The sequence below is a fragment of the Sminthopsis crassicaudata genome, chromosome 4 (assembly GCF_048593235.1).
Source record: "Sminthopsis crassicaudata isolate SCR6 chromosome 4, ASM4859323v1, whole genome shotgun sequence".
Lineage (NCBI taxonomy): Eukaryota > Metazoa > Chordata > Mammalia > Dasyuromorphia > Dasyuridae > Sminthopsis > Sminthopsis crassicaudata.
In genome coordinates this window covers 278,546,115-278,572,332 of record NC_133620.1, presented here as the reverse complement: position 1 = coordinate 278,572,332, position 26,218 = coordinate 278,546,115, and the positions used below count along the sequence as shown (strand labels likewise).

Here is a 26,218-nt window from a genome sequence, read left to right as displayed (position 1 = left end):
ACCTCACTCAAACTCTACTTGAAGACCTCCCAGGGAAGTTCTTAGTAGTGGAGGTGATGAGAGGGATGAGGGGACCAAGGCTTTTTTTCCTCTTTTTCTTTTTTTGAACCAGACCTATGATTTCATCTGTATGATAAACTCTAGGAGAGAAACATCCTCTATCAGTCTGTCCCTTTTCAGGAATTTATAATCTTAGAGACCTGCCCAGGGCATTCTAGGGTCATCCTATGTATCAGAAGTGAGACTTGAACCCAGGTTTTCTGATTCAGAGGCCTGTTCTCTCTATTCACTATCCCATGGTGAGTCTTGAAATTTTCTAGAAGTCATATTTGTTCTAGAATTTTAACTGGATCATATATAGAAATATATATAAATTATATAAATTCAAATAGAAATAAGTAAAAATAAAGAAATGTATGTTTATTATTTTTAATTCTAAAAACTTGTGTTTTATTGAAGCGTTATTATTTCCCAGAAAAGAAACTTCCATTGTAATCAGGGAAAGACAGATTCTTTTAAAAACAAATTAATTATTTTAACATTTTATTTATTTTTTAAAATTAGAAATAAAACTTATATTAAACAAAAATAAACCATCAGTGGGCATATTTGCCATGATGAACTCTCCTTTACATAGAACTTTAAACTCTCTCTTGCACAGTTATAGTTATTACAAACATCTTTCCTTCCATATTAAGTTGTAAATTCCTTGAAAACAAGGCCACAGCATCACAAAATATCAGGACTGGTAAGAGTCCTTAAAGATTATCCAGTTGAGGGGCAGCTAGGTAGTGAAGTAGATAAAGCACCCCCTGAAGTCAGGAGGACCTGAGTTCAAATTTGACCTCAGACACTTAACATGTCTTAGCTGTGTGACCCTGGGCAAGTCACTTAACCCCAATTACTTCAGCCAAAAAAAAAAAAAAAAAAGATTATCCAGTTGAGCCCCTTAGTGGTGGTATTTATTCATTCATTTATTTTAAATTCTAAACTCAATCATAAATAATAATAGTAATAATAATAATAAAACAAACTCTAAAACAACAACACAAAAAGAAAACTCCTTTAGGAAGAAAATGACTTTGCCAATGACATTTAACTATAAAGTTAGAGTTGAGACATGAATTTGGGCTATTTTGTCCCAGAGCCACCCCACCCTATGGTACCTTGCATATGTGTGACAAATATTTGTCAAATTGAATTGAATTAGAGTTGAAGTTCCTGTAGCATAATGGCTTTCTAGTGCGTGTGTAGGCAGAGGGGGAAGATGTGAGGGTGGTCAAAATGTCACATTCAGCCTGAGAGCTGAACCATCACTGGAGAATATCTTTTCCAGGATTTCTTCTCCTAAATTCGACTAAATAATTGCTTGAGTAATGGAGAGTTAGGAATGTGGGGATGGAAGGAACTTAGACTTTATTTTCCTAAATCAGGTAATTAAAAAACAAAAGTTTTTACTTTATTCTATGTGTGTTAACAGACACATACTCTCTCTGTCTCTCTGTCTGTCTGTCTGTCTCTCTCTCTCTCTCTCTCTGTCTCTCTCTCCCTGTCTCTCTCTTTCTCTCTCTTTCTCTTTCTCTCTCTGTCTCTGTCTGTCTGTCTGTCTCTCTCTCTTTCTCTCTCTGTCTCTCTCTTTCTCCCCCTTCTCTTCTCTCTCTCTCTTTCTTCTCCTCCTTCCTTCTTCCTTTCCTCCCTTCCTTTCTTCTTTCCCCCCAAAATCCAATTAAACCTGCCAGATTCCTCATTCAGGGCTTAGTACAGTGCTTAAGATATAGTAGTAGCTTCTCAATAAATGTTTAGTGACTATCTTCAGAAATCAAATCAACTTCTGTTTCTTGAGTGCCTGCTGTATAATCAAAGCATGGAGACTATACTTTTCTTCCTGAAAATCCCAATTTGGAGATTTTTGAAGTTGAAGTTTGTCGTTTTTATTTCTGTATCCTTTCCATTATCTGTCCTAGAAAGCTGAAATAGTAAAGATTTGATTTTTTTTATGTCACCTGAAGGATTACAAAATGTTTTCTTGATATGCATTATTGGGTCTTCACAACAAACTTCTGAGATGGGAAGGAAACTGAGATCAAAGAGGAGCTGAATTGAACATGGCCCTACAGACAGCAGTGTGTAATACAGTGGAAACAGTATTGAGGGCCTGAGTTCAAATCCTTACCTCTGGTGGTAACTATCTGGGTGACCTTGGGATTGCAGCTTCCTTCTCCTGGGCTTCAATTTTCTTATCTGTAAAACTAGGGGATTGAGCTGAATGGACTTAGATCCCTCCCAGATCTAGATCAATTGTCTTCTGATTTTAAGTGTAGGAGTTTGGAGATGGGCCAGTGATAGGATAGAAAAAAGAAGCAAAGAAACAAAAAAGAAAGAAAGAAAAGAAAAGCTTGTTTCTATTCTTTCACCCTGACTCCATTCCTTACAATAGAACTTAGAAGTTTCCTGGTCAGATAGGAGCATGATGAAATGACCACTGACTGAGGTTTTTTCCGAGCTGCTTTGACCTGGGAGAAGAATCAAAGATTTAGGCTGACCTTTGAGACCCTTGCTGATAGACAGCAGAGTACCAGGGGTACAGCAAGAAGACCTGGTTCAAAAATCTGATGTTACCATTTACTTATGGTGTAACCCTGTCTAAATAATATAATCTTTTTGAGCCTCAGTTTCTTCATCTACATAATGGTGATACTAATAGCACTGCCTCACAAAATTGTTTTTTTAATCAGCTCCCCATCTAAGATTACTCATCCTTTTTGTACCCACCAATGTGGGGCTAAAAGGAGACATTTCAGGGATCTAAGATGATAGTCCCAAAGCTTCTAAGATTCTCAAATTTTAGGACATAATTCTAGATCTCCTTGTATCTAGTACAGATGTAAGAAGTCAGACCAGGTGAAAGGAAGAGAAAAAGGTGGAGCATGGCCTAACCTGATTTGGGATCTTTCTTGGCCCCATCAATTTATCTAGCCTAGTAAATGTAGGCAAAGTGCTTTAAAACCTTAAAGCATTACATAAATGTCGGTTCTTGTTATTACTGTTGGAAAAGAATTGGGGGAGGGGGGACTAGCCCTATTTCTTGCTCGGTTTGTGGTTTTTAATTTTTTTTTTTTTTTTTTTTTGGTCAGAAAAGGTCTCAGGAGCTTTCTGTCATCATCACATACATCCCAAGCCTTGCTTCCCCTCCCACTTTCCCTCAGGCCTGATGCCATCCGTTATAAACCATTTGTTCCTAATTGTGGAGATCCTTGCTAATGACTCCTGAACAGGGTGGAGGGAAGGAGGAGGAGTTGGGTTTCATTAGTGGGGACTGGGTTTCTGGGCTTTTTGAAGAGGGAATTGGGAAGCAGAGGGAGATTGGTTCTTAATAAAAAAAAAAAAAAAAAAAAAAAGAGCAAAACCTTCTGTTTGGTGCTATGATAATGACCAAGTCCTTCCCAGGGAAGCATGAACACACACACAGATGTCAGAGGGAAAAACAAAAAACCCTTGTAGTTATAGGCTTAAGTTCTGACTTTCTTACAATGTGCCACCCTGCACAAATAACTTGCCCTCCCTGCGCCTCAGTTTCTTAATTTATAAAATGAGAGAGTTGAATTACATATGATCTCTTAGGTCCCTTTGAGAGGGACCTTAATTAAATACTGTCATCCTAAGACTTAGGATGGTTGATTTTCAGAGTCATAATTAGGAATTCTGGCACTCAGGGCAAATTCAGTTGTAGGGGGAGGGGAAAGCCAAAGGAAAGTCCCTTTGAGGGTGGGTGGTACATGTCTCAGAGAAATCCAGCCCCAGGCTCACAGACATATGTGACAACCTTGGTAAGGAAGCTGTGGAGATGAGGAAAAGATAGTAGGTAGGGAAAGGAAGAACTCTGTAGAGGAGTGGGATTCTTAGATGTAGTTCTCTGTGTCTCAGGGCCAGTGGAAGACCATCTGGGTACAATGGTACAGAGGATAAACCTTGGGGCAGAAGTATGCTCCTCTCTCACATGCATATGCCCCTAAAGAATGTCTCAGTCCCCTGTTTTTTACCTTATCTCTAAAAATGAGAAGGTAGAAAAGTAAGATTTCCCAAGTTAAATCATGTATGTATTTATCCCCACCCTGTGTCTATCGTATAAACTTGTCCTTATCTCAGTATTTTCCTAGATAACTCCTTTTCAGAGGTAAATAAGTCTAACCTTCACCTTCAGGGGTTGAGATTCGGCCAGTTTTGCAAGGGATTTCCCTAGCTACCAAGGAATGTAGATCTCAAATGACCTCCCTCAGAGATCGTTCATTCCATTCTAAGATATTTGCCCCTGATCTCTTTCTCCTAATGCCTGCCTGTCTTAATGACACACACATGAAAGGGTTGACAGAGAAATGTATGTAGAGAAGAAGGGGGATTGACAGCTATCATACTCAAGACTTGACTAACATGTAAATCATTTGCATAAGTTATACATGTGTCTATACTTGCCCCCTGTATTCAACCTAAACAAAATTCAATCTGACAACTATGCCTTGTTTGGGCTCTGTTCCCAAAGCACAGTTGTATCTGTGGGCAGATTAAAAATATTCACATATATGTATGTGTATATATATATAGTTCCTGGCCCCAAAGAATTTATAACCTGGTTAGGATTAACTAGGGGGAGAGAGATAGGTAGGGCCTAACAGGAACAAGCATTCTGGGTTTTTTCCCCATCCTTTACAAGATGACTCAATGATTTTATCCAGAGGACTAGAAGAGAGCAGAGATGTATACATGTGATTGCACTTCTTCATATGCAAATCAAACAATGTTAGAATTGGAAGAGACTTCAGATATCTAGTCTACCCCCTCATTTTATTTTAATTTTTGAAATGTTTTATTAATGCTTTTTATTTTCTACACCCTTATGACTTCCCAATAACCAGCCCACTCCTGCCACAGAACCCATCCTTGTAACGACGAAGGAAAAAAGACTAAGCCAAGAAATAGAAAAGCAGTCCAAGATGAGGTGGCCCAGAAGACATGAGAATAATGGACTGGTCTGGTGGAAGGAAAGGATAGGACAAGAGCCTGAGACAAGAGGCTTTTTGAGACTGCACTTACCAGTTTATTCAATTCTCAGTACCTGTAATTTGTCATTTCTACCAAGGAAGGGAAGGGAAGCATTTATTAGGCACCTACTATAAGCCAAGCCATGTATTTGTGCAAATGCTTAGCAAATATTATTTCTTTTGATCCTTAATCTCTTGATTCTTTCATAATTGGAGCCAAAATTGATTCTAAATTCTGACATCTTTTATTTTGTAGCAATTATATAATGTTATTGTCCCCTTCTCACTTTATCACATCTTAGGCTCCAAATATATTGCATAATCTCTAGGCTATTAAACTTAGAGTTAGGAGGAACTTAAATCAAATTCTTTCTGAGATACTAATTGTGTAATCCTGAAAATTTAATTATTATATTCCTCAGTCTTCTAATCTGTAAAATGAGAGGACCTTCAAGAACTAAAGCCCCTCCCTCTCTAAACCTATGATCTATGATCTTTTGTGTTCCTAAATTCTTTGTATTTGTTAGTTCTTAACCCATAATCAAATAGTTACAAACACAGAGATATAGAGATACCCATGTCTATATCTTTATCTATAGCTCTCAGCTTGTTCAGTTGTTTTCTAATTGCTTTGTTTCCAGTTAGTTTTTCTGCTGCCATGAATATGGTTATATAAATATTTTGGTTTAAAAAAAAAAAAAAGGCCAGTTCTTTTTTTTCCTTGATCACTTGTAGGATATGTACCCTGTTGAGGATCAATACTGACCCAGTATAAGTATGGACAGTTTAGTAATTTTTCTCATATAATTCCAAATTGTTGTTTAGAATGCCAGTCCTTTTTTTTAAAGGTGAGAAAATGGAATTACATGCAAGACCTACTCAGAATTGAACCACAGATCAGTGGCAGTACTGGTAATAGAACCACTATCTCCAGTGCTGTATCCATTATGCCAATGCCACGAAAATAATAGAGTGCTATTCACTGATTTCATGGAGCTTTGTTGGATCATACGATTTATACTTATACCTTAGAGAGCATAGGATCCAACCCTCTCATTTTAGAGATGAGTCACTGAATCACAGAAGGTTAAAATAAACGACTTATCCAAGAAGTCAACAAAGGTTAAATGTCGTGTCCAAGGTCATATAGATAATAAGAAATAGAGCCAAGATTTAGTGATTGCTGGCAGTTAACTTGAGCTGTTCTATGAAATTAGGCTATTTGGGGCCAGCAGGCCCACAAGTCAGAGATTTTAGGGAGTAATAGTAACCATATAAATCTGCTTCTTCAGGAGAAAGGGATGAAAGGACTCATGTATGTAGTGATAGGAGTGGAGAGGTCAGAAACATTAGGCAGTTTTGTGTGTGATATTCCCATGTTTTAAAATAAAAAAATAGCCAGGTCATTTGCTCCTTCCATCTCTAGGATAATAGCTCTTTGGGGCTAAATGATGGTCCAAGGTGATAGTCATATGGCTTCTAAGATCCTCAAACTCCGGGGTCCCTTATATATTTAGAGGATACAGCATATAGAGGAATTGAGGACAGGTGGAAGGAAAAGGAAGTCAGAAGAGGAACAGAGCTGGGCCTGCCCTGATGAGGAATCATTCTTAGCCCCATCTACTCCTCTGAGTCTATAAAAAGGGTCAGGGAGAGCAACAGAAGCCCAGGATGAACAGAGTGGTGCTGGAGGTCCAAGGGTTGAAAATAGAGGGAGGGGGAATGGAGGGCTGTCACAGGGAGGTCCCCATATGAGATTGTAAGGCCGTGTCATTTTTTTCCTGTAAATCTTGTAATTTCATGCTCCAGAGGACAACAAAGTGAGAGAGTCAGCGGGGAGTGAATCAAACTCCCCCGGCCCCCCTCTACCCCAAGAGACTGAGAAGGGTGGTTCAGCCACTTCCAGCCCCAATTTCACCTTGGAAGTATATCCTTCCCTCTCCTGTCTCCCCAACTTCTCTGAAATTCGGGAACTAAGTATTCTCCTTCTTAAACTCCATTCCCCACCCCCACTCCAAGCAGCCCTTCTCTCTCAAGTTCCTGCCCTATCCTCTCCCCTTCCCCCAGAACAGTCCATTATCCTCATGTCTTCTGCTGGCCACTTCCCCTTGGATTGATTTGCCACTCCTTGGCTCCTGGCCTCTATATCCCAAGCCCCTTTCAGTCCTCCTGGGCAAAGAACTCTTTGTCCAATTATTGTCAAACCTTGAAATGATAAGTGGAGAAAGATGGTGCCCTCACCATCTTCACCCTGAATGGAGTTACTAGCTGGTCTCCTTACTTCAAGCTTTTCCATCAACAGTTCCTGGTTTCTGGCTCCAGATCTTGCCCCCTCTTCTCAGAATCTTTTGACTTGGGTAGGTGAGATTTCCAGTTTCAGGAGGCAATCTTGCACCCTACCGTCAGACTCTGATAAACTCCTTGGAAAAGGTAGATCAACGTATAGAGCTAGAATTCAATTCAATTCAATTCAACATTTTTGAAGTCCTAGTTCTGCAAAGCACTACAGATCCTTAGAGAAATGGAAGACAATTTAGAGATTCTTTCTTTTCAAATTTTTAAATTTTTTTGTTTCATGGACTCCTTTGTCGGTCAGAATAATACATAAAGTAAAATACATAGGATACAAAGGACATCTATTACATTGAAATAAAGTTTATTTTTTTCCCCTATAAAAGTCTGAATCCCAGGTTAAGAACTTCTGATCCAATCCAACTCTCTCATTTTATAGGAGAAGGAACTGAGACCCAGAGAAGATGTTATTGGTTAACATGAGTAAAGCTTCCGTTCTACTCTAGGGCTCCTAATTCCAGATCCAGGAACTCGGGGAGGCTAGGGTTGGGTAGGCTGAGAAGAAGACTCTTAGAACAAAGAAAAGAAAGGGAAAGACAGCAAAAATGGAAATATGTTCCAGCTTTACGAACCGAGTCTAGTCTTCTCTCCACTCCCTCAAGTTGGGTGCAAGGCTGGGTATATTGCCATCTGACACTCTGCAATGCTAGACTTGGGCTTGAGCATTTGAATTAGGGACTGGAAAGATACTTTGTGCTATAAATGACCTTTCTATTCTAAGATTACTTTCCCTTTCCTCACTCATTGAGCAAATCACCTAAAGGAGTTGAGGAGGACCATCCATTAAGCCTTTAAGACAAGGCTGATGTAATAAAATCATTTGATTTGGGGGCCTAAGATCTAGGCTGAAATTCTGGTTCTGCCACTTAATATCTGTGTGACCTTGGCTCAGTCATTTTCCATTTTGATTTTCAATGGCTTTATTTATAAAATGAGATTAGAATAGATGAGCATCAAAGTCCCAGCTCAGCTCTAAATCTTTTGACCTTTTGGTCTGCTGATCACATACTCTGTGAATTGAATTTTGAGGTGGGGTGATAGAGGAAACTGGAATGCCTTCAGCTTTGCTTAGGGTGAGGTCAGCAATAGATCTGTCTGTTTATATTATACACTAACCTCCTTAGGTCTGGGACTAAGCATTGGAAAAGTGTGGTGACAAGCTTGGCCAAAGATAAGGAGTACTGTGATGACAGGCAGTGTGACCTGGTGCCTTAAGGATGAGCCTTGCTGTCAGGAAGACCTGGACACTCATTTCCCCTCTGACTTATAGTGGATGTGAGACCCTGGGGAAGTCATATATCCTATGGGGGTGCCCCCAGGCAACTCTTTACATGAATAGTGAGTCGAGGAAAAACTTCAGTAGAGGGAATTTCACATTGGAAATTCCCCTTACCAAAAGGGGAAACAGCAATGAAATCATAAAGTCAGGTTGCCTTGGTCATCACAACAACAACAAACCCCCAAAACCTACTCCTACTAATGCTGATTGGGCTATTATTAAACTGTTAAATATACTGGAGTGGTTTGCCATTTCCTTCTCTAGCTTATTTTATAGAGCAGGAAACTGAAGCAAACAGGATAAAATGACTTGCCCAGGATCATGTACTAAGTGTCTGAGGCTAGATTTGAACTGGTAAATGAAGCCAGGAGTGCATATGTTGGGAAACATTTTACCTGAAAGTGCAAATAATGTGAATGGGGGATATGTAGAGAAAGTAGAATCATAGGTGTAATGTTGGCTACTTTGCACTTGAGGAAACTGAAGCCTTGGGAGGTTAAGTGACATCAGTAAGAATCAATCATCAATAAGAATCAGAGGTGGGATTTGAAACTAGGGCCTTGACTCCAGCGTCAGTGTTCTTTCCATTGTATATCACATTATTTTTTTTTAATATACGTAGATTTAGAATGGGAAATGTTTTCATTCCATATTTTCTCTTATTTATTAGACTTTTTTTTGGTGATGATGGGGAGGAGTATTTAAAAGTATAAACACAAGCACAGAGATCCCTGCCACTGCCAGTGCCTTCCCTTTGAGACTACCCCTCCTTTACATAGTATATATTTTAGATGTGCATGGTTGTTCGCATGTTGTCTTCTCAATAAGATGGGGACTCCTTGAAGGCAGGGACTATGATTTTGCCTTTCTTTGTATTCTCGGGCTTAGTAGAGTACTTCTAAGTCCAGTGGAAAGTGCCTTTTTGAATGCTCCTTGACTGACTATTTTTAGGAGACCATGAGATGTCCTGGTGGAGCCATCTTATCCTTCTCAGCTAAAAATATAAGCTTCTTGAGAGCAGTGATTGTTTTGTTTTGTCTTGTTTTGTTTTGGTGTAGTCCAGAACCTGGACTCTCCATGTAAGGGCACCCATCACTCATTAATACTTGTTGAACTGAATTAAAGAACATGGTGCTTAAAACTTCCCAATCAATACTGGGCCACCAACCCAAAAGTGGGAGCTGAGATAAAGCCAAGGTTAGATTTATTTCCTAGAAGTCCCTGCTCAATCACTGACAATCCTGGACCTCACCTTCTGATATTCCTTTTCTGGTGATACCTCACCTTCATCCTGACCCATCAGAACCTACACTACCATCCCCCAACTCCCTCCCCCCATACAACAGTCCTTCTGATCCCATCCCAAACCTCCCAGACTCCCACCTACTTGCTGATATCACTCACTGATCCCATAGTAACCAACCCTGAATATAGTTGTCCACAATGACAGTTCTTTACCCCTGCCTATTTGTGTTCTCTGAGCCTACACTGATCCAAAAGATACCATCTAAATCACACTATCTTCTTTGATTACACACTGGCCTTCTGATCTTATGAATAACTTTTTAAGACCCCATACTTAATTTATTTAATCCCACAAACTGTCCTACTACACAAGGACCCTTTAGACCAAATTCTGACTTCCAAAGGTCTAGACTGCTCTACATCCCAAATTGAATTCTTACTCTACTCTGTGTTCTTCATGGAAGTGCTTCCCCATCTCCTGATCCCCAAAATCTACACTCAACTCTCACAGTAACTCTAAAGTGATCTCAGTACTTCACACTGGTCCTATTTTGACCGCTAAGCCCTACTTTTGACTACCAACTCCATGTTTTCCCTTTGACTTTTTCATTAAACCTCTTGAGTCTATTTTGACCTGTCGTACTACAGGGATTCCACATTCTATCTTGAGTCTCCCTCCAATCCTTGAACCCCATACTGATTCCTAGATCTTATAAATTACCTCAGAAATCATCTTGACCTTTTATTTGGCCTCTTTCCTTTACCCTCTAGCCCCCCAATCTTTTATTATAATGACTCTCTGACCCACCTCTTGACCTCTGACCTACCATTTATCCTCTCCCACAGATCCTGGAACCACCCCTCTCATTGTATATTTTACCTGATGTTCCTCCCCCTTCCACCCCCAATCTCTGACTCATGGATGAGACCCCTTCACTGACCCAGGCCCCCTATGTTCCAGGCTCTCCAAGTAGCCCGGCAGTTCCTGCTACAGCAAGCTTCAGGCCTGAGCTCTCCTGGGAACAATGACAACAAGCAGTCGGCAGTACAGGTAAGGAAGTCAGGTCAGGTATGGGTTGGTGTGGTGGGGAGCCATCAGTCAGGAAGGGTCAAGGTAAACTGTGGGGTACAACCCTGTACAGGAGGAAAGGAGGGGAAAAGGAATATCAGAAATAGGTTACCATTGGGGCCACTTTTAGTACCAGTTCCCTGTCCCCCCAGCCAGGATTGACCTCACCTGCACAGCTTCCCCCATTGGTCACTGGCAAAGGTGTTTGTCCCACCTAACTGTCCTAACCTGGTTCCATTTCTAGGCCACCCATCTCTTTGTCTGTTTCTGCCTCTGTCTTTTAGACCATGTGTGTTCATCTTTCTCTGTAGTGTTTCAGTTGTCCCATCTCTATGCCTGAATCTGTGCCTCTGTCCCTAATGATCTCTCTTTCTCTCTCCCTCTGTCTCTTTTTCCCCTTCCTCCTTTCTCTCCCTCTTTTCCCCCTCCCCCCTCTCTCTGTCAACTTGTTTCTCTGAAACTCGTTGTGTCTTTCTGTGTCTCTCTGCCTCTGGGGCCTCTCCTGGTCTCTCCATATCCCTGTCTCTCTATGTGATGTCTCTCTGTCTCTTTTGTTTTCCTTTGCACAATCTGCTCCCCCTGCCCCCCCTTCAGCTTGTCGGTCCATCTGGCTGGTAGGGGGAGGGGAAAGGGGGTGGTGGTGGAAGGAAGCTCAGCCTTCTGTTTACTTTTTGTGTCACAAAGAACTTGGGAGAATTGCAGACATGAGTCAGGGATGGGTCATAACTCAGACAGCCCCCCTTTCCCTTTTCCCTTCCCTCCCTCCCCTTACCCGCCTGTGGTCCCCCTCCCTCTCCTCTCCCTGTGCCCCCCTCTCCACAGCAGCTGGGGGAGGCTCTGAATAGGGGGAGAGGATTAAGCGGCTGCTTTGAAAGGAAGTTTATCTAAGAGAGGAAGGGTGAGAGTGATTCTGAGCAGGAGAGGATCTGGAATCTGGACTGGGGAGGAGGGGATGTGGAACAGTTGGGGGGCTGAGGAGGAGAGAAGGGGCTAAGAAGGGGGAGAATTGGGGAGAGGGGCCAAGGAGAGGACAGAGGAGGGTGGACTGAGGGTCCTAAGGAGAGAGAGAGAGAGAGAGAGAGAGAGAGAGAGAGAGAGAGAGAGAGAGAGAGAGAGAGAGAGAGAGAGAGAGAGAGAATGTATGTGTGTGTGTGTTGGGGAAAAGAGGGGGTGGAGAATAATGAGAGATTGGGGAGAAGGGGGCCGACTGCAGTGGGGGCCTGCAGACTGGAGGGAGATGGCAAGAAGAGTCTTGGACTGAGCTGCGCCCCCATGTGGGAAATCTGGCACATTGATAGATTTTTTTCTGATGTGTATGTGAAATAGTTTGAAATTTTATAATTCCATAGAGATGGAAGATATCATCATAATAATCCAAGTCCTGATCAAAGGGGCTAGAGTAGGGCTGGTAAAGAAGATGCTGGTAAGATTAGGGAGAAATAACTTCCTAAACCAATCAAAGGAATCAGCTGAAACTCTCACCCAAGATGTTGGCCACTATGTGGTCTGATTGAAGGGACACTGAATGTGGAGTCAGAACAAATGAGTGAATGAATGAAAGAGCATTTATTAAGTACCTTCTGTATGCCAGGCACTCTTGCCAGGGGTTGGAGGTACAAAGACAAAAGGGAGACAGTCTGTACTCTCAAAGAGTCCCTATAATTTCCTAGTAGTTGAGTAAATGGGACATGAAGCATTGTCTCGAATTGGCTAGATTGGAGTAGGTCAGGTGAGGTTTTAGGCACTCACCAATCAGGGGAACTCATCTCAAGGAAGAGTTTCAAGCATAGTGGACTAACTCCTCCAGAGAGGAAAGAAATAGAGCACCTAAGCTCAAATCCTGGGGATTTTCAGCAAGTCATTTATTCTCCGACCTCAGTTTTATCATCTGTAAAATGAGGGGTTTACTAGATGAGACCCTTTAAAATTGGAAATATAGTCTCACATGATCCTCCTTGAAGGCAGAGAGAATAGAGGAAAGGGTCTTGGGTTTGGGTCTGGAGTGAATGTAGAAGCTTTGTTCCTCTATCCAAACCTAGCCTTAGGAAACACCCCCTCCCCTGGCAGGGGGTACTCTTTGAGTGTCACTCCATGGGGGAGCTCACTTTCCAAAACTCTGCAGGTTGCCAATAACGTTAGGGAGAGGACAAGGGTGAATAAAGTGCAAGAGGGATCAGGGTCTGACATTAGAAAAGATTTTTCAGGTGGGAGGGGGAGATTAGGAAATTCCTTTCCTGGGACATTTCCCCAATATATAAAAGGAAAGGAAGGGAATATGCATTTATTAAGCACCTACTATATCCCTGACTGTGCTAAGTGCTTTACAAATATTGTCTTATTTGATAATGGACAATAGTAATCTTAGTCTGAATTTTGTGAGGGATCTTGGTAACTGGAGGTAGAGAGCCAGATGGGGTTCTTTTCAGAACCTTTCCCCTACTTCCCAAATCACATCCTCTTTTAATAATTGAGATCAGAGCCCCAGTCTAGGCCTCCCATTGTGTCCTGAGGGAAGATAGTTTCAGAGAATGGGGTTTAGGGGAACATCCTGATAAGCTTATTTGACTTTGCTCTCCCTTCATCATTTGTAGACATGTTAATTTTCTCTAGAGGTATGAAGGAAGACCTCCCCCCAACCCACCCAATAATCTATTTTTCCCTACTCCTTAAATCCTGATTCCAAAGTAAGGAAGTTCTGTTCGGGGAGTAGGGGAATATGGAGGCTTTCTGGGGAAATTGCTTTTCTTCAGAGCTCAGAAGCTTGTAGGGAGATATGGGGAGAGTGAGAAGTGGGGGGGGGCAGAGAGAGAGAAGGGAGACTGCACTGAAGCGGAAAAGTGTATTTTGTTGATTTGAAACTTGAGTGAAATGGGTAATGAAGACAGATCGATGGCGGCCCTTTCCCTGCTCTACTGCTTGCCTCCCCCAGTTCCTTGGGCCTCCCTCCCTTTTCCCTACTCCCAAGGGTTCCCTGAAAATCTCTCCAGCCAAATTCAATTGAGTTCCCAAATTTGGTGTTAAATCTCTGATTCTGGCCAAGGAAGAGATGGTCAACACCCTTTGCCAGGGCTTGGAGGGAATAAGGGGCTTGGTGCTCAAATATTAAAAAGGTGGGGGTTTGGTACTTAGGAGGATTCACTGTTTCCCAGTCTCAAATCCCTGCAAGATGTCTTGGATTTTTTCCTTACAGTATTTCAAAATTTCATCCACTATCTCACCAAAGTTTCCCCCCCTTCAAGTTCAGGCCTGGTCCACTCAGAGTAGAGAGAATATAGTCATTCTTGGTACCTTGTATTTAGACATTCCCAATCACTTTTAGTTAGAGCTCAGACCTAAGCTAACATCTTTTCTCTCCCTTTATCCTTCTCCAGAGTCAAAGAAATCCTTATATAGCTTTTAAGGTTTGTAAAACATTATTAGCACGCACCATCTCATTTACCTTCAGAACAATCCTGTGAGATAGGTGCTATTATTATCATTCCTGTTTTACAGAGAAGGAAACGGAGGCAGACAGAGTTTAGTGACTAGCAGGGTCATACAGTTAATACATGCCTGTGATAGTATTTTAATCCAAGTTTTTAAAACTATCTTCTTGATGGGTTTTTCCTTCATGTTCATGTCCCAAAGATTCTGTCTCCCCCACAACATACACATATCCTCCCTTGTAACAAATAAGTACAGTTGAGCAAAAGAAGTAAATTTAATTTTCTTGACTTCAACTCCCAGCAAGACATCTACTATCCACTACGTGATTTTCAGCTGAGGGTTTGGCTCCAGCCCCAAACCTGCATCCGTCTCATTCATCTGGGGGAGCCCAGCCTGACATGAACCTGTTCTGTCACTATTCTATGATCCCTCTCTCCTGAGTCCTTACCAGCCAAGCCTCTTTCAATGGAATGATCTTTGCCTGGGAGAGGACTTAGTGTCTGGACTGGGGAGGGGTGGGGGATGGGAGTGGGGGTGTCCTTTGGCTAGATTGTAGGGGGAATTCTTTGGCTACTAGCTCGGGGGCAGGGAGGAGAGGGGTTAGGGGAGGGATGGCCTGTGACTCTTAGCTTTAGTAAGCACTTTGCTGGGCTGGCCCCTGGCCAGATGGTGACTCATTAACTTTGCTGAGCTCACTATCTGGCAGATGCCCATTCTGACACATCCCTAACCGAGACCTCTGAAGCTGAGGGAGGAGATTGGGAGAAACTGGAGTCAAATTCTCATGAGAGAGAGGAAGTGAGACCCCTTGAGAAAGGAGTTAGGGTCGGGGATGTGGCCAGCTACTCCCTGACATGGCCAAAGGCACCATGATGTCGGTTGTGTCATCTTAGTGAGCAGCGCTCATCCCATATAACTTCTTGGACCAAAGAAGAGGTTGGGGGTTGGGCTCAGGCCCAGAGATTTGGTCTTGATAAACTTAATCATAGATTCATAGATGCAAGGAACTTTAATGTGTCACCTCAGCCATTCTTTTACCTCCAGATGCGACAATCAAAGGGAGAGAGTTAGTGTCTCTCTGGAAAACAGATTCCCATAGCCTCTCTCACTTATTCTTCCTAGTGACTCATGATTTTCATAGCCAGAAAGTTCTTCCTTGTGTCTGACCTCAGATTCTTCTGATGTGGGCCAAGTTTGTGGGCTCCACCCCCATTCCCATCTTCCCAGGAGGAAGCATGGTGTAAATGGAAAGAACACTGGAATTAGAGACACAAAACTTAGATTCAAAATCCTAACTGCCACTTACTAGCTGTGTGACTTCAGGCAAGATAGTTCTCTCTGAACATTAGTCTTTTTTTTTTTTTTTTTTAAATAGTACCAAATACATACATAGATAGTTTTCAACATTCACTTTGCAAAAACTGGTGCTCCAAAATTTTCTCCCTTTCTTCCTCTTCCCTCCTCCTCAAGACAGCAAGCAATCCAATATGGTTAAAAATGTGCAAATCTTCTAAACATGTTTCCATATTCATCATGCTGCCCAAGAAAAATCAGATCAAAAGAAGAAAAAAAAAGAAACAAGCAACAACAAGTGAAAATACTATGCTTTAATGTACTTTCAGTCTCCACAGTTCTCACTCTGAATGCAGATTGTTCTTTCCATGTCAAGTCTATTGGAATTGCCTTGAATTCACCTCATAGTTGAAAAGAGCCAAGTCCTTCACAGTTGATCATCACATAATCTTGTTGCTGTGTACAGTGTTCTCTTGGTTCTGCTTACTACACTTAGCATTAGTTCATGTAAGTCCAGGTCTTTCTGCAATCAGCACTAGAATTAATGGTAGTATGGTTCAGTGTATTGAGCAACTGATTAGGAATCAGCGGACCCAGGTTTGAATTTCACCCCTGTTAAACACCCCTCATTTTCCTCACCTGAAAAATGAAGCCTTTGAGCTATGACTCTGGGACTGATTCTAAACTGGTTCCTTGGAAATGGAGAGAGTGCTTAACAAATGCTTGTTGACTGGCTAATGGCCTCCTCCAGGTTAGGTAATCAACCTCCTTAGTTCTGAGTGTTTCCAGTCAAGCAATGACCTTTATGGGTCAATTTTAGGTTACAATGAAAGAGCTAGAGTAAAGGAAGGGAGATTGAATGTCTGTAATGAGCTTAGAGGGAAAGGATGACAGAAGGAAAAAATTCAGATAAAGGAAATGAATGGAAAAACTGTCTTAGCCTATTGAGAGAGGTCATATAGAAGCTTATGGTTAGGAAGGGTCTTCCTTCCTTCCTTCCTTCCTTCTTTCCTTCCTTCCTTCCTTCTTTCCTTCCTTCCTTCCTTCCTTCCTTCCTTCCTTCCTTCCTTCCTTCCTTCCTTCCTTCCTTCCTTCCTCCCTCCCTCCCTCCCTCCCTCCCTTCTTCCTTCCCTCCCTCCCTCCCTCCCTTCCCTCCCTCCCTCCCTCCCTCCCTCCCTCCCTCCCTCCCTCCCTCCCTCCCTTCCTTCCTTCCTTCCTTCCTTCCTTCCTTCCTTCCTTCCTTTCTTCCTTCCTTCCTTCCTTCCTTCCTTCCTTCCTTCCTTCCTTCCTTCCTTCCTTCCTTCCTTCCTTCCTTCCTTCCTTCCTTCCTTCCTTCCTCCCTCCCTCCCTCTTTCCCTCCTTTCCTTCCTTCCTTCCTTCCTTCCTTCCTTCCTTCCTTCCTTCCTTCCTTCCTTCCTTCCTTCCTTCCTTCCTTCCTTCCTTCCTTCCTTCCTTCCTTCCTTCCTTCCTTCCTTCCTTCCTTCCTTCCTTCCTTCCTTCCTTCCTTCCTTCCCCCTTCTCTGCTTCCCTCCTTTCTTCCTTTTTTCTTTCCTTTCCTCTTCCCCTTCCTCTTTTCCTCTTTCTTCTCACAGAAATTTTAATGAATATCTTTTTGTATTTTAATCATCTTCATTTCTTAATAAAAGATAAAGGGAGAAAAGCCGTTCAGGAAAACACACAGAACATGATCAAATCTGACTGTGTATGCACTTATCTACATCCATAGTCATCCCCCCCCATCTTTGCATAGAAGAGAAGGAGATGTTTTCTTGTATCTTTTCTATAGAACAAGTTTGATGATTATAATTACAAAGTATTTGGTTTCCATTTTTGTTGTTCTTTACATTTACATTGTTGTTATAATTGTGCATATTGTTTTCCTGGTTATGCTTTTTTTTTTTTTTTTTTTACTTTGTATCATTTTATTTAAATCTTCTTATGACTTGTATTTTTCAGTCATTATTTATTACATTACATAGTATTCATAATCATTCTTGAATCACAATTTATTTGTCTGTTCTCTCATTAATCACTATCTTAATTTGTTTCCAGTTCTTTGATGCTCTATGAATGTTTTACTTTCTCTATTTGAGCCCCTTGAGGCATATGTGTAAGGTATGAGTCAAAGAATATAAAAAAGTAATAGTCACTTTTTTAAGACCACAATTTCAAATATGTTTCAAGGGTCCAAGATTATTTAAAAAAAATATGGAAAGAGTCAATGGTACAAAGTCTTTTTACAATCCTAGGCTGGTGAAGTTAGAGCTGGAGGAGACCATAATGATCATTTTGGTGTAATCCCTTCATTTTCCAACTGAGTCTCAGATTGGGGAAGAGGCTTGGGTGACACAGAGAGTTAGTGGCGTTACTGAGATTTTGAACGTAAGTCCATTGACTACAGCCTAGTATTTCTCTTTCAGTCTAATTTCCTGAGTTGTTAATTATAGTACTCAGAAAACTTTGTTTGCTGATTGAAAATCTTTCAGGTCAGATCCCAGATCCCAACATTATGAGTAGAAATATACCCCTCCCCCCTTCTCTTTCTCTTTCAGTACTTAGAAAACTGTAGAAGCTCTTTGATAATTGAAAATCTTTCAGGTCAGATCCAAACGTTATGAGTAGAAATTTTCTCTCTCCCTCCCTCCCTTCCTCCCTCTCTCCTTTCCATCCTTCTTCCCTCCCCCTCCATTCTCTTTCCTTTTCCTTTCCTTCCCTCTCTCCTTTCCTATGTTCCTCCGCCTTTCCTTTCCAACCGTAGTAACCAAGAACAAAAACAAATATTCAGATAAACAAACATAAACCAAAACCCAAAAATTATTTACAATCTGTTCAAATCAATGTGCATATTAACTTCAGCAAAATCAGAACAAAAATGTCCTGTTTGCTTCCCTGTCTCCTGATCCTTTATTCTTTTGTGTGGATTTGTGGTTTTGTTTTCCCAATTTTGTTGCTGATCAGGAATTCTCATCTGGAGGGGAGGGGAGTGGAGGGAGGGAGGGAAGGCTTTAGAAGAGAGATATATGAGGAGCCAAGGACATAGCCTGGAAGTTGTTTGGCTTGCTTTGTTTGTTTGTTTATTTTTAAACAAATCCCTGTAAGTCTCTCCAACCCCTCCGCCCCCTTTTTTCCATTTGCCTCTTTCTCCAAAAAGTGGAGTACAGGGAAGAAAAACAATTCTTATTAATGAGGATTTTGTAGTTGGTTTCCCTTTAATCTAGGTTTTATTATACTTGGGGAGATGAGAATATATGCATAAAAACGGTGAAGGCCGCCAAATACTACAGGAATTTAGAGAAGGGTAGACTGGCCAGGCTTGGGTTGTTTGTCATGAAGGAGGAAGAATTGCATCTGGGCCTCAAAGACTGGCAGGGTAGAATTCAAATTGGTTGATAAGAAAGGGGAGCAAAGAAAGGTTAGCATACCTATACATAGTAAAAACAAATACTGAATTTTGAGTTAGAAACCCTGGATTCAAATCCCAGCTCTGTTGCTTCCTGACTGTGATACTCTGGGCTAAACATTGTACCTCCTGGGCTTCTGTTTACTCCTGTTTCAAATAAAGGTAGAGTGATCTCTAACCTTTCTGTGAGCCTTAGAATCTATAAACATGTGCCTTGGGCTTCATACTTTCCACAGTTCCTCCTAGGCCTCAGGTTTGAAAACTGGAAGCTTAATGCTAAACCTAGCTCTCTGATTCTCCTCCTGGGGGAAATGACAGAATAGAGAGTTACCCTGTAGGAGTATGAGCCCCATCTATTCACCCATTTCCTGCTTTTTTTCTCCAGAGACTTTCATCCTAGGTACTTTGGCAGAGGGGGAGGATGGTGCAGGAGTCCACATGGTACAAGTACTTATCTGTGTATATATAGATGTGCCAATGTAGATTTAGGTTCAGAGGATCTGGGTTGAAATTTCAGCTTTTATTATTTACCAGTTACGAGATGGTGAATAAGTTTCCTTTCTGGGACATACTTCTTCCTTTGCAAAGAGAGAATAATAATCCTTTACAGGACAGCTAGTGGCGGAGTGAATAAAGTACCAGGCCTGCAATCAGGAAGACTCATCTTCTTGAGTTCAAATATGGCCTCAGACAGCTATTAACTGTGTGACCCTGAGCAAATCACTTCACTCTGTTTGCCTCAGTTTCCTTGTTTGCAAAACAACTCCAGTATCTCTGCCAAGAAAATGCATCTTGGGTCACAAAGAGTTGGACAGGATTGAACAACAAATGCTTTTGCTACTTTCCTTACAGGGTTGTTGAGATGAAGGTGATTTGTAAACTGTAAAATGTATTATAAATGAAAGTGGCTATTTTTTTTTTTTTTCAGCAGGCTGGGGTCATAGGTTTAAAACCTACTGTAGGCCTGTGAGTTTCAGAGCCAATTTGTATCACTGATTCTGACTAGCTAGGTCTATAATAATTCAAATAACTCATGTTTAAGTTTTAAAAGAGCTTCCTTCCTAGCAATCCTGTGAGATATAATTTATAAATATTACTATATTCTTATCATAATATCTTTCCAGCTGAGGAAACTAAGGCTCAAAGAGATTAAGAAATTTGCCCAGAATAATATCACTATTAAATGCCAGAGCTGGGATTCAAACCTAGGTATTCCTAATTTCAGGTTCCATACTCCATCTACCATACCACATTGCCTCTGAGGGAGTAAGACTATGTGAGAATGAGAATAACACCATTCAAACCATCCCTGCCATTACTTTCAAGTCATTCTCTTCATAGATCAGGAGTTCTTGGTCACTCATGGATGCCTAAGCATTGGCATCCATCAGCATCTTCTCCAACAAGCTCAATATGAGTCAATAGCATGACAGAGCAGTGAAAAATGGCTATCGGTGGTCTCAGCTGCATTAAAGGAGGCACAGTGTCTAGGATTAGGGAAATGACCTTCCTTTTGGTCAGATAACTTTTGGAGTATTGGATTCTCTGTGCCACATTTTAGGAAGAACAGTTAGGAGAGGAAGGTGACTGGAATTCAGGGAGATTGGAAGCAAGAGCCAATTAAAGGAATGGGTAATGTTTTACATGGAGAAGAAAAGACCGGTAGAAGTGAGAAAGAAGGGGCTTTGATCATTGTTTTCAAGTATTGGAGGAAAGAGATTGGACTGGCTCCAGAGATCAATGAGTAGAAACTAGAGAGAGGAAGTTTTCAGCTTGATGTAAGGAAAGATTTAAAAAAATAATAATAATAGTTTTTTATTTTTCAAAATACATGCAAAATACAACTTTCAACATTAACCCTTGTAAAATCTTGTGTTCCAAATTTTTCTCCCTCCTTCCCCACCTACAACTTCTCCTAGATAGCAAAAAACACTGGGCAATTCTTCTACATGCTACACAAAATCATGTTACACAAGAAAATCAGATCAAAAGGGGAAAAAATGAGAAAAAAGAGCAAGCAAACAATAACAACAAAAAAAAGTGAAAATACTATGTTATAATCCACATTCAGTCCCCATAGTGCTCTTTCTGGATATGTCACAAGTCCGTTGGAACTGGCCTGAATCATCTCACTGTTAAAAAGATCCAAGTCCATCACAGTTGATCATCACATAATCTTGTTGATGTTGTGTAACTTGTTTTCTTGGTTCTATTCACTTCACTTAACATCAGGCCTTTCTGAAATCAGTGTGCTCATCATTTTTTATAGAACAATAGTATTTCATTACATTTATGTACAATAATTTATTGAGCCATTCCCCAACTGATGGACATCCACTCAGTTCCAGTTCCTTGCCATTACAAAAAGAGCTGCTACAAACATTTTTGCACATGTGAGTCCTTTTCCATAAGGAAAGAGTCTTTCCTAACTTGGCTCCTTCTTACCCTTTTAGGCTTCTCACATGTTGCTTATGCTCATCCACAAACTCAGCAAATCAGAAGTATACTATTCCTTGCACATATCACTTAATTTCTTATCCCTGGGATGGGTCTTTGTAATGATTTTCTTCTAGACTTGGAATGCCCCCTTTCCAACAGAGGTCTTTCCTGCTCCTTCTCCCCTTTCATGGCCCCTTCCTCCTGAGATTACTTCCCATTTTCACTATGTAGCTCTTGGTTGTCTCACTTATTAGAGTGGGAATTCTGGAGGGTAGGAGCTTTTTTGTATTTCCAGGGTCTTAGTTTCCCTCAAAACCTACTTTTTTAGGTAGCTTTTCTCAGTCCTCTTAACTTCAGATGCCTTCTCCTTTCAGGCTACTTTCCATCTACTCTGTCTATATCTTCTGGGTACCTTTTGTTTATGTGTAGTCTCCCACTAAGCAATCAGTCAACCTGATTAATAAACATGTGCCAGGCAGTCTTAAGCTCCAAGGACTCGAAGGCAAAAGACTTCCTTGTCCTCTTTGTTGCTGAATCATTGTTGAATTCTTTGTGACCCTATTTGAGGTTTTCTTGGCAGAAATACTAGAGTGGTTTGCCATTTCCCTTTCCCACACATTTTACAGGTGGGAAACTGAGGCAAACAGAGTTAAGTGACTTGCCCAATATCACCTAGCTAGTAAGTGTTTGAGGTCGGTCTTCCTGACTCCAAGACTACACTGTGCCATCTTAAAGTCTAATAAAGACACCTACAAATAAACAAATACATACAAAACAAGCGATGTTCAGGAAAATTAGGGAATAATCAACAGAGGGAAGGCATAGGAATTAAGAGGGTTTCAGGAAGGCTTCCTGTAGAAGGTGGGATTTTGTCTGGGACCTAAAGGGAGCCTGGGAGATCAGTAATCAGAACAAAAGCAGGAGAGGGCTTTAGCTAGGGGGGACAAGCTAGAGAGAATGCTGAGCTGAGATGGAGGGTCTTGTTTATGAAACAACAAGGAGAGGAGTGTTACTGGATTGAAGAGTGGTGTGTTAGGGAGTAAGGTGCCATTGGAATGTAAGCTCCTTGAGGGCAGGGAATATGTGCTGGTATTACTAGTATTTACTACAGTTCTTGGCACACACATAGCAATCTTGTAGACTAAATAAATAAATAATAAATGCTTGTGGATGCATTTCTGGAATGTTGTAGAGAGGATTCTTGTTCAGGTAGGGCTTGACCAAGTTAGTCTTGAAGGCGTTTCCATTTCTGGGTTCTGTGTTTTGGGGTATGGCATGTCTGCCCCTGGGAATGGGAATGAGAAAGGCCTGGAGAATGCTGAGTGGAGAAGATTTCTGACTGGGATACCATCTTCCCCTCACCCTCAGGTGCCGGTGTCTGTGGCCATGATGTCTCCTCAGATGATTACTCCCCAGCAGATGCAGCAAATTCTGTCACCTCCTCAGCTTCAGGCCCTGCTGCAACAGCAACAGGCCATCATGCTTCAACAGGTGAGACCCCACCTATCCCCAGCCTGTTTGCCCCCTTTCCTCATCTTTCACTACTAGTGTCCTCCACTTTACACAAGTACAGGGCTATTATTTCTTGGGTAGTCAGGCATGGGACCAAGACTCCTGTCTTCTTCACTGTCTTTCTGGTGATCTCCCCTTTTTACCCTCAGACCTTGCCTCCTGCCTCTGGTCCCTAATTTATTACCAAAGTTGGAGCCCCCAGCTCTAGTGAAGGGGGGGTGGGGCCTGAGAGGGTGACAGAAACCTGTTTGACAGTCAGAGAAACTGCTCAAGCTAGACAGGCCTGCATTCTTCTCAAACAGCTGGGTGCTGGCCAAAGGTTATTTTTCTTCTTTTTTGCTTTGTTGAGGGTTATACTATATATACACTCTACTCCCTAGACCCCTGTGGGTTTCTGAGGTTCCATCCTATCCTCATCTCCAAAGCTCTGGGCCTGATAGGGAAAAAATAGGGCTTTCTGACCTGTCCAGAAGATCTCCCTTCTACCTCTGCAAGGAAGGGAGGGCTGAAACGCTTAAATTAAAAAACAATAGCCTCAGCCATATCTGGAATGCCTCATCTCTATTTTAGGAGGTACAGAAGCTAAGGGAATGCCCTCCATTTATTTTTTTATATAAAGTTTTTTATTTTCAAAACAAATGCATAGATAATTTTCAGCATTTACCCTTGCAAAACCTTGTATTCCAAATGTTTTTTCTCCCCCCCTTCCTCCCCCCACCCATGGCAAGTAATCCAATATTTGTTAAACATGTGCAATTCTTCTATACATATTTCCACAATTATTATGCTGCACGAGAAAAATCAGATCACAACGGGAAAAAAATGTTTGCAAGCAAACAACAACAAAAACAGTGATAATACTATGTTGTGATCCACACTCAGTCCCCACAGTCCTCTCTCTGGATGCAGATGATTCTCTTCAGCACAAGACCATTGGAACTAGGGGCCCTTCATATGAAAAATCCCTTTTTCTGGTGATTGACAGTAGCCACCAAATCTGTTCTCTTACCAATCTCTTCTTGCTCTGCCACATTCCCCAAAAATAGTTCTTAGCAGGCAGAGGTCAGAGGTTTGGATCAGAAATCTAGAAACTGATCAAAGGGACCTCTGAAGCCCTTTTTGTCTTACTCCTTCATTTTACAGACAATGAATCAGGGGCTTAGGTGACTTGCTTAAGTCATTACAGGTAAAACGCATCAGAAACAAGTTTTGAGTCCAGCTCCTGTGAATTCTAGATCAGTGCTTTTTCTCTGGGAAAGGGTATAGCATCTTATCCTCCTGGATCCATTTTACCAAGCAAATTGGATCAATTTCTCACTCCAGTTTTAGGGCAGTGAAGAGTCCACAATTTGGGGGGAGGGTGGAAGAAGGAAAACAAGCCAGTTTATGATTTACTTGTTTGTTTGTTTTTCCTTCCCTCTTTGATCTATTCCCACTCTTCCCTTACCCCCAGTTACAGGAATATTACAAGAAACAACAAGAGCAGCTTCATTTACAGCTCCTTACCCAGCAGCAAGCTGGGAAACAGCAACCCAAAGAGGTAAGAAGCTTGAGTGAGGGGGCATGCAGCTGGATCCCTTTGTTCCCTCTATTCCCCTCTTAGCCGACTATACATTCTATCCTTCCTAAGAAGAAACAAGAATTTATTAGGCTCTTCCACTGTACCAGACACTTTACAGTGCTTTACAATGATAATTTTATTTTATCATCATAACAACTGTGGAGGGTACTGCTGTTATCTCCATTTTACAGCTGAGGAGACTAAGACAAAAGTTAAGTGACTTGTCTAGAATCACACAGAAGAAAAATAATAATGATAATAGCTAAATGTATGTAATTGTCTGCTGTGTGCCAGGCCCTGTGCTAAGCTTATCTCATTTGATCTTTGAAATGTCCTAGATGGAGATGCTATTGTTATTCCCAATTTGTAGTTGAGGAAACAGAGGCAAACAGGTTAAGTGCCCAAGATCCTGTAGCTAAGAAGTGTCTGAGGCCAAGTTTTAATAATAATAATAAAAATGACACTGATGATGATAGCTCAGGCATTATATGTCTGTAGTTATATATGTATAAGTTTCCTGGAGGTGTGTGTACATGTGGGCTCGTACCTCACTTTTAGCTTTCCTGAACTTCAAATCTTTTTATTATGTTTTTTAAAAAATAGATTTTTATGGCTATCTTTTTAAAAAGTCACCCATATTTTTCATTATATACCTCCCAAGATTCATTCCTTAAAACAAAGAATTAGAAGATGAAGAAGAGAAAAGAAAAAAATGGCAAAACAGTTTATAATATACAGGAAAAAAAACCCAACATTAGCAACAACAGTCCACACTCATTTGCCCTCCCCTCAACCTCTGCAAATGATTGGAGTGGAGGAGATTCTCAAATCTCTTCTTTGGGGCCAAACATGTTTTTTATACTTTTGCAACATTCCTTCCATTCTCTTAAAGTCTCTCCTGTGGATCTCAACACTGTGGCTTTCTGTTTGTCAGCTTCCCAACTGCCAAGTTCTCTCCATCCTTCGGCCTTCCTTCTGCTTGCCTCATCTGTCTGCCTCTCCTGGCCTCCTGAATTCCCCCAACCCAAAGCCTGACCATCCTATCCAAACCACACTTTTCTTCTGTACCCCTTCTGACAGCGCCTGCTCTGTGTCTAGAACAATCTCCTTCCTCCTATTTTGGGAGGAAAAATGACAGTTCTGAGTGGCCTTCTCCATTGAGTCTTCCATGATTGGAACCAAACATTCACCAACATACCAGGACAATTGATGACTTTTTTTTTTTTTTTTTTGCTACTTCAAACCTCTATTTTAAAAAAATATATTTTTCTAAATATATGCAAAGATAGCTAACATTTATCTTTGAAAAACCTTGTGTTCCAAATTTTTCTCCCTTCCTCCCTTCCCTCACCTCCAAGACAGCAAGCAATCTGATACAGATTAAATATATATAATTCTTCTAAACATGTACCCATATTTGTCAGATCAAAAAGGAAAAAAAAAAACCAAGCCAACAAACAAATAAACAATAACAACAAAAAGGTGAAAACACCATGCTTTGATCCACATTTAATGTCCATAGTTCTCTCTCTGGATACAAATGGCTCTTTCTATCACAAGTCATTGAAATTACCTTGAATTACCACGTTTACCTCAACCCATTCTT

The 26,218-nt window shown here is 41.2% G+C and overlaps 1 protein-coding gene across 4 annotated transcripts in view; it reads left to right on the top strand.

Annotated features, from left to right (window-relative positions):
* The window catches only part of FOXP4 (forkhead box P4), a 97,544-nt gene that overhangs the window by 40,055 nt on the left and 31,271 nt on the right, over positions 1 to 26,218 (top strand). For 2 of the 4 annotated variants that reach the window (XM_074310971.1, XM_074310973.1), the window contains exons 3-5: positions 10,874 to 10,963; positions 22,908 to 23,030; positions 24,511 to 24,591. In XM_074310971.1, coding sequence (XP_074167072.1) covers positions 10,874 to 10,963; positions 22,908 to 23,030; positions 24,511 to 24,591 — 294 coding nt within the window. Of the gene's footprint in view, positions 1 to 10,873; positions 10,964 to 22,907; positions 23,031 to 24,504; positions 24,592 to 26,218 lie in introns of all 4 variants that reach the window. The other 2 variants (XM_074310970.1, XM_074310972.1) reach the window with 1 other exon arrangement.